The sequence below is a fragment of the Protobothrops mucrosquamatus genome, unplaced genomic scaffold (genome assembly GCF_001527695.2).
Source record: "Protobothrops mucrosquamatus isolate PMUCROS unplaced genomic scaffold, P.Mucros_1.0 scaffold26, whole genome shotgun sequence".
NCBI classification, from domain to species: Eukaryota; Metazoa; Chordata; class Lepidosauria; order Squamata; family Viperidae; genus Protobothrops; species Protobothrops mucrosquamatus.
The window spans coordinates 475,185-483,342 of record NW_015386411.1 but is presented as its reverse complement, the minus strand read 5'-3'; the positions used below and the strand labels follow the sequence as shown (position 1 = coordinate 483,342).

General features: G+C 38.8%; 1 protein-coding gene across 1 annotated transcript in view; it reads left to right on the top strand.

Annotated features, from left to right (window-relative positions):
* Positions 1–476: 476 nt before the first annotated feature.
* KITLG (KIT ligand) overlaps positions 477–8,158 on the top strand; it is a 52,673-nt gene continuing 44,991 nt past the window's right edge. The window contains exon 1 of the mRNA XM_015810970.1: positions 477–921. Within this exon, the coding sequence (XP_015666456.1) occupies positions 907–921 (15 nt within the window). The 5' untranslated portion in view covers positions 477–906. The remainder of the gene's footprint in view (positions 922–8,158) is intronic.

The following is an 8,158-nucleotide window of genomic DNA, read 5'->3' as shown; positions in this document are numbered from 1 at the left end:
TCAATGCAGCCAACATACCTGAATTTCCTCCATCCACATAACCACGGGCAACTTTGCTTAGTTTCCAAGATCAGCTAGATGCTACAGCCTCTTGTGGCATTATGGGCTTTTCCCCACCTTTCTATAACCATGACAGAACTGTGCTCCGATAACACTTTTTTTCTGATGCATCCTTATGATGTTGGCTTTATCCCATCAACAGTCCATAAGTGACACACTTTAAGGCGTCCTTCACTGTACCAGTGTTAAATTTGCATTTTCCCTTGGACAGTGTCCAAAGTTTGCCTTAAGGTGTGTAAAATGCTTGGAGGAAGGTCAGGTGACTCAAGTGACTGGGAACTGGGGCAGAAAAGGGTGGGGACAGCAAACAGCATGCGGCATAGTTTTCTGCCTACTCAGTGGTGTGTGGATAGCAGTTGAAACCAGGCAGTGGAGAAAGACTGGGACTCTTTCTTTCGCTTTCCCTGTCGGCGTTTATATACTGCAATTGTCTGTCTGGTCCTGCTTGATTTCGTTCTCCTCTTTCTCCGGGCTCCTCCACCGCTCCACTTTCCCCGTCCCCTGACAAGGACTCACACAGAAGGCGTGTCCTCTCGGGGCGGTTACTGCCGCTGCGGAAGGCAGCTTAAAAGCTATAAAAGAAGTGATCGAGTGCCGGTTTGAGCTGCATTTCCCGCCTCTGCTTTCCTCCGAAGGACTCGGAGCCGGTGCCGAAAAAAACAGCTGGAGCGCCGCCCGCGGTGCCTGGGGGCGAAAGAGAGGGCCAGGGCACGGCAAAGCCATAGAGGGCGCTAGGCAAGCCTCAATGCGTGGTCTAGCTGCCTTTGCAACATGCTGGAACTACAGATCAGCTAAAAGGAGTTTGCACACGACTGTTGGAGCTGGATTGCAGCGCTCTCTTTCCTTATGAAGAAGACACAAGTGAGTATGCAGTGAAGACGTTTTAAATCCTGGCAGGGATTTGGTGGTGCTCGCGATGGTGGTGGGGATGATACCTGGATAGACTTATACAAGGCGGGCAGGCGGGCGGGATGTGCGCTCCGCGGGGAAGGATGAAGGCGCCGAGTGTCCAGGCAAGTGGAAGTTTGGCGGTGAGAAAAGAGCGGGTTGTCTTCCATAAGAGCCGGGCGAGAGATCACCTTCTGGCTGGTGGGTTGCCTTATAGCGACGAGGCTGCCGAGTTTCTTGCAGAAGCGCCGCTAACTTTTCTTCTCCTCTTGCGCGTGGATTTGCGTGGCGAAGCGTTGCAAGCCTCCTTGAACCACCCTCACGCTTCTATTCCACGGGATCATTCTGATTAGGGGGCAGGTAGGTTGAGGAGGGGGTATCCTGGTGACGACGGCCCACTCTATGGCAGAGGGCAAAAGCATTCTTAAGGCCATTGGGGCTGGTGATGGTTTGTCAAATCCCTCCTTTCCTTCCCTGTGAATACCTGGTTGTTTCCACCTGATAGGATTCTAAATAACAAATAATTCTTTACAGATTGGATGAATCGTGCAAATATTAGATCAATAGGTAAATTGAAATTGCTCAACACCAGCCAGAACTAAGGGGTAGAAACTATTGCTTCTTTTAATACTCATGCAAAGAGTGCCTGTTTGGGGTACCCTTTCCTCTCTGCTTTTATCTATCATTGACCCCCCCTTTTTTTCCATTCCATATCTAACCCGCTCCTTTCTCTACAAGCTGTATTTTGTATTTTCTTTCCATAACAGGACTGGTTATAGAGTAGGAGAGGAGTAGAAATTGAAAGAAGATTGCCCGGAATAACAAGGAATTGCTGACAAGAGTGAACTAAATGTGTTTGGGACCCTAAAAGAATGTTTAACCAGTCTCCCTTGCAATAGATAGATGATAAATCGATAGATAATAGATATATGGAGTCTCCCAGTGTTGTTGCCTTGCCAGTTTTAACACAGCAATGCCTTTTTCATCCCACCCTTTCATCCCAATGTTTTCCTAGCTACTTTCTTTGGAATCTCCTGCTGTCTTGGCTCATAAGCTATTTTGGGTCTTCCAGATATAAGCAAGAAATGAAGGGATTCAAGCAAGGAAATCTAGGTGGGAAACAATGAAACAATGAAATTAGATTGTTTAATGGGAAAAGTTGTGAAACAAAGTTCCTATATTTTGGGATCAGTGAGGTGTACAGAAGTATTAATATATCTTTCTCATAATTTGAGATCTTGCTACATCTGGAATTTTAAGATGTGATAGCTCAGGTAGGTTGAAGAACACCATATCAGAGTCCTGAGGGGGAAAATTGCTTTGTGTAGTCAATCTATATTTCGTACAAATTATAGTAGTGGCAGTTGCTACTTAATTTTGCTTAGTTTGTGTATGCTAATGTCTGCTCAGAATGGAAAGTACGAGCTTCATTGGAGAAAATTCTGAAGTCTGTAAAGGTATGATGGAAAGGGTTTCTTAAAAAGGCAAAAAAAGTTACTTAAAAAGGAAGGCGAGTAGAGTTCAGTTTGCAAGCTGTTGAGTTTCACCCTACAGTTCCATTTTGCACATGTAAATATGACTTTGAAAGTTACCCGCTGCAGAGCAGATTACTGAAGCTGAGATACTGATTTTACCCTAATAACTGATGCGGTGGTCTTTGGTGGGTTCAAGAGTTCTTTTCTGTGGCTTATGAATCACCTTCTGACCTACCAGTTTTCTTCTAGTCAGAATTCAGAGATGTAATTAAACAGAAAATTTTTTAGGAAAGAAAGACGGATAGTTGCAGACAAATTTCTCTGATCTTGCTATATTGTGTTAGCTGATGGGAAAAAAGGTCAGGTCTCGTGGGGAAAAATGTCAGGTTTAATGCACTTTCAGAAGTTAAAATACAAGAAACCAAGATAATGGTTTATAACAAGATAACATTTCACATTTAAGACAAGTGGAAACAATCCTGTCAACAGTGTATTTCTCCTTGTTCTTTTCCTACGATGCACTGTGAAGAACTTTTCTTGCAGATTGTGCAGTATGGGTTTAGGTTGTCATCAGGTTGTGACTATCTCAGGACCTCTTCAGCCTTTGAGGGAAATAGTCATTTGCTCCATGCTACCTTAGCCATTGTTTTGTACCTTTCAATCTACTCTATTGTTCAGACTTCTGTACTGCTGAAAGCTGGGGTGTGTGTGTATATGTGGCAGTAAGGGTGGAAGGGAGGGGGGGAAAGCAAGTTGAATCTTCTGGTGCAGGAATTTTTCATTAGAGTTGGTATTAGATACTGGAATTCAGATTTTTCTTTTAGAGTTTTGGTGTATTGCAAGTCCATCTATATTTCTGCTTAGTAGCATAAATTATGGCTATAGTAGCATGCATACTTACTATGTGTTAATCCTTAGATTTAATCATTAGCAATGCATTGGAAGACCTGACAGAAAATTACTTATGTATGTAAATGTATTTTCAACTGGATATTTGATTGCAGTTAGAGATTATATAATTAACAACTATACATGAAGATATAAAATTCCGTGTTCTTTTATATTGGCCATTTAGAATTTGATTGTACCCATTCTCATTGCGATAATTGTGATGATGTAATCTTGTTGAAGGATTGTTCTGAAGAGAGGATTTGCACAGTTATATGCAACAGTAAATGAATACTAATATAAGAACCAAATCTGTGTAATTGTCATACCAGAGAAGGGTTTCAAAGTAATAATGACTATAAACATGCATTTAATTTTTTAAAAAAGCAACCCAATTGATAGACATTTTTTCACTGTCACTTAAAGGCAATATTTCATAATATATGGGGAGAAATACTTTTTAGAAGCGTGGGGTTGATGGCAACAAGTTTGGAGATCATCAGGCAGACTTAGAAATTTGACCTGCTGGCTAGACATGCAAACTTTAGGAGACCTTAGCAGTGGAAAAGAGCTAGAGGCAGAAAGAATACAGCTTTATTTTGCTGAATGGGTACATTCATTGCCAGCAGTTATATGACCTTCAGGGCTTCTCTGGAAGGACAGTCCGAGTAGTACAGCATTTTTGCTGTTGGAAGAGACTTTTGGAAATAATGAAATAGATGGTGCACAAAATCCTGGGGGAAGCCAGCAATTTATGGAGGCATAATTGTATCCTATTCTCAAAACATATGTTGCAAGGGGCCAGTATCCATTTAGCTTAGACTTGGAGCCACTCAAAGTAGGCTTTTGTGGAGCAGATGTATATGAGGCTACTCCTTTGAAAAGAACTATGTCCCTGTGCAACTCTAGGGTTGATATGCGTGACTGATAAGCCTATATAAATGTCAATTCACAGGTTTATAAGCATAGCCCTCATTTGTTAGAAACAGCAAACACAACAATCAAATCTACTAATCAGTGTTGCTAAGAGAGTTTAGAAAATAAAATGAATACACACAAAGAAAGACTCAGGTGAAGGACTGGTAAAAGTTGCTGTAGAAATCAAAAGGGCTAAATTAAAAATATAAAGAATTTTAGTTTCATTTTTGTCTGAAGCTGATGTTTGCATGCATACCCAATTTTTAAGTCATCATCTTAAATTTCATAAACCATGGTTTAGAACTATGTTGATTGTCTTGTTAATAGTCAGTTTTATATTTGAATGTGTTTGCAGAAGTCAGTTCAGATAGGTACTGTTGTTGCTGCAAGTACTTAACTGTAGGACATACAGCATAGTAATACTCATTTATTTAGTATTATTTGTTGTTTTATTTATATCCCACCTTTATTATTTTTTTAAACAATTCAGGGCAATGAACATATCTTAGACTCGTTTCTTCCTCCTATTTTCCCCACAACAGCCACCTTTTGATGTGAATTGGGCTGAGAGAAAGTGACTGGCCCGAGATCACCAGCTAGCTTTCATGACTATGGCAGAATTAGAACTCATGGTCTCCCACTTTCTAGCCTGGTGTCTTAACCACTAGACAAAACTGGCTCTTAGTATTGATGTAAGCAAAGTGAAGTTTCCTTGGGACAAATGGATCTTAACTAGACTTTTGTAAGAGTTGGGGCTGAGGAAGGGATTCTGTGTAAATTGGCACTTCCCTTGCATATTGCTTTGTTTCAAAACTGAGACTATTTGCATGGACTGTATCCTTTATAACACTGACAGTACTTAGTTTGGTATTTTTGGCACACTAGCATTTAAAACAAACATCAACCATTTTGGTTGCTGAAAGACTTGAGCCTCCTGTATTTACTAGCATGTATATGATTCAACTCTGTGATATGAAGTTATTTCTACAGTTTAAGTAGAGGAATTTGGTAGTTGAAGTTGAACAACCTGAGAGAACATGTAGTGAAGTCGAGATTTAAAAATGACACCCATTTCAAATATTGATTCACTTCACCTATCTTCAGTTGTGTTTTGTTGGGAAGCTCCATATTGCTAGTGGCTATTCTGTAATTTGCAAAATGCCAAATCAGTAAATTTAAAGGAACCTAATGAGAGATGGAATAAAGGTTATATTAATAGGGAGTTTTATTCCCACACTTTTCTTCCTTGAACTCAGAGTGTACTTTATTTAGTTAGTCTAATGAAACTAATAATAATCTATTTTAATATAGCATTTCCTGGGAATATTTATCCAAAAATCTTTGCATTGCCCACTTAAAGATTGTTAAGTGTAAATGTTAATATTATTATGTTTAGATTAAAAAATGAAAATGAATCCAAGAGGGGTGGTGATCAGCAAGGAGATCTTCCCTGAATATATCATTTGAAAACTACAAGCATCCACAGGTCTTCATCCTCAAATTACTTGTTCTGGCATGGATCCATGGAGGTATCAGATCTGCTTCTAAAACTTATTTGAGATCTGTAGTCTGGGTTGCTTAAATATGTAGATAAAAAATGAATTTCCAGTTTCTTATGGGCATTAATACCAATCAATAAAATGCCCTGTGACTTGTACTATTTGTAGTTATTCAGGAAATATTAATGCTTGAAAATTATTTTATAAATAATTTGCTTTTAACTTCTGTTGAAGTATTTGTCTGTATTTCTGTTGATCGGGTAATTGTTTCTGTAGCTGGCAAATGCTCAGGAAATCCAGGCAGAAGATAGGTTGATATACTCTGAAATACCACGCAGGGGAAAACAATAGGAGAAGGAAACACTAGGAAAAAAGTGGGAGAGAGTCCCCCCCCCCAAAACAAAACAAAACAATACTGTGCTCTACTCATCTCCAGTACTGACCATTGTGGAACCATAGGATTGATGAGCTAGACACACACATTTTGCATGCCAGGTGAACTTAATGAAAAAGCCTTTCAGTGATTGCTAATCCTTGAATGGTAGATTAGATAGGTCTTTTTCTGATCTAATAGGATTTTTCATTTTACTTAGGTAAACATTTGAAATACAAACAGAAGAATATAGATGGACTATTGAGATGGGCATTGTAGGTAGCTCTTGACTTATAATGTAATAGAGCCTGCCCATCTACATAGTTGCATGTTACGACAGTTGTAAAGTGGGCCACTATGCTACAAGACCCATTTTTATTACCTTTTTGCAACAGTTGTTCAACAAACACTTTGGTCATTAAGCAAATTCTTTATTTTTGCAAAAAAATAAAAGTAAACACAGCAAGAATGTTGTAAATTGTGACCATCTGACCATGGGATGCTGCAAACGAGTGTAAATGCAGGCCTGTTGTCAAGCACCCAAAATGTGGTCTGTGACAGTGGGGAAGGGGCAGACTTCAGAATTGGTTCAAACAGTTACTAAGTGACCAGCCATAAGTCAAAGACTACTTATATATAAGCAACAACAAAGACAAGGTAAAGCATAATGAAGAGAATGAAGAGAAGAACGAGGGGTGACATGATAGCAGTGTTCCAATATCTCAGGGGTTGCCACAAGGAAGAGGGAGTCAAGCTATTCTCCAAAGCACATGAAGGCAGGACAAGAAGTAACGGATGGAAACTAACCAAAGAGAAAAGCAACCTAGAACTAAGGAGAAATTTCCTGAGAGTTAGAACAATCAATCAGTGGAACAACCTGCCTCCAGAAGTTGTGAATGCTCCAACACCGGAAGTTTTTAAGAAGAGACTGGACAGCCATTTGTCTGAAATGGTAGGGTTTCCTGCCTGAGAGGGGGCTGGACTAGATGACCTCCAAGGTTCCTTCCAACTTTTTATCATCATCATCATCATCATCATCATCATCATCATCATTATCATCATCATCATCATTTTCATAGAAATTGCTAGAAATTTGTGACAAAATGTTCATTTGTTTCAATATCTAGCAATTTCAGCATCCTTGAAGAGGAACATTTCTATATTGTTTGCTTGTTTAGAAAATGTATATAGCTGCCCAACTTAAGTGAATAATTCTGAGTGATTAACAACAATACAAAGGTAAATCTTTTGGGCAGCAGATTTTCCTTTGAGCTTCAAGGTAGGCATTAGTAGTTCTTCTGAGTCTACATGAATATACTGTAGGTATGTGTGCAATGTGTTGTCTGTTCACCTTTTGCAGAGTTTATATTTGTAATTCTTTGTAGATGGAGTTTATAATGGGCAAAACAGATTTTCTGATTGCTTTCCAGTCTTGAATATTATCAAGAAAATTTTAATTATAAAAGCAGATTTGAGCATTTGTGCATTTGTGAACTTCTAGATGCTGATATGTGGTCACATTCCACAACTTGCTACATTTTGTCAATGAAGGAAGACAAAACTTTAAGTATATTGGAAGGGACTGATTGCCAGAATTGCAAAATGCCATGCATACAGTTATCACAGAAGAAAGTATGCAGGTACAGTAGATTTCAGCAGACACGCATGCTTCAGTACAAAGTACATAATATATAAACTATGAATGTGCAGACAGAGAAGATAGTTTAGCCAAGATACGGTACACTGTATATTAAAAGCATGTCAAAATGTTCTGACAAACTCTTTTCTGAATTTGTCTGACATATTCAGAAAGGAGGATTAAGAAAGTAATAAATCTATTACTGTTTCTGCAGATTAAGCAGGTTTTTTTTTAAAAAAAGACTATCATACAAGATTTTCTGATCATCTGTTTTCTTAAACATATTGATTGCAATATTGGTAATGAAGTGCCAAGTAGGTAAATGTTTGTTCACTGTAATTTTCTAATTGTTCAGATTTTGTCATCTATCTATCTATCTATCTATCTATCTATCTATCTATCTATCTATCTATCTATC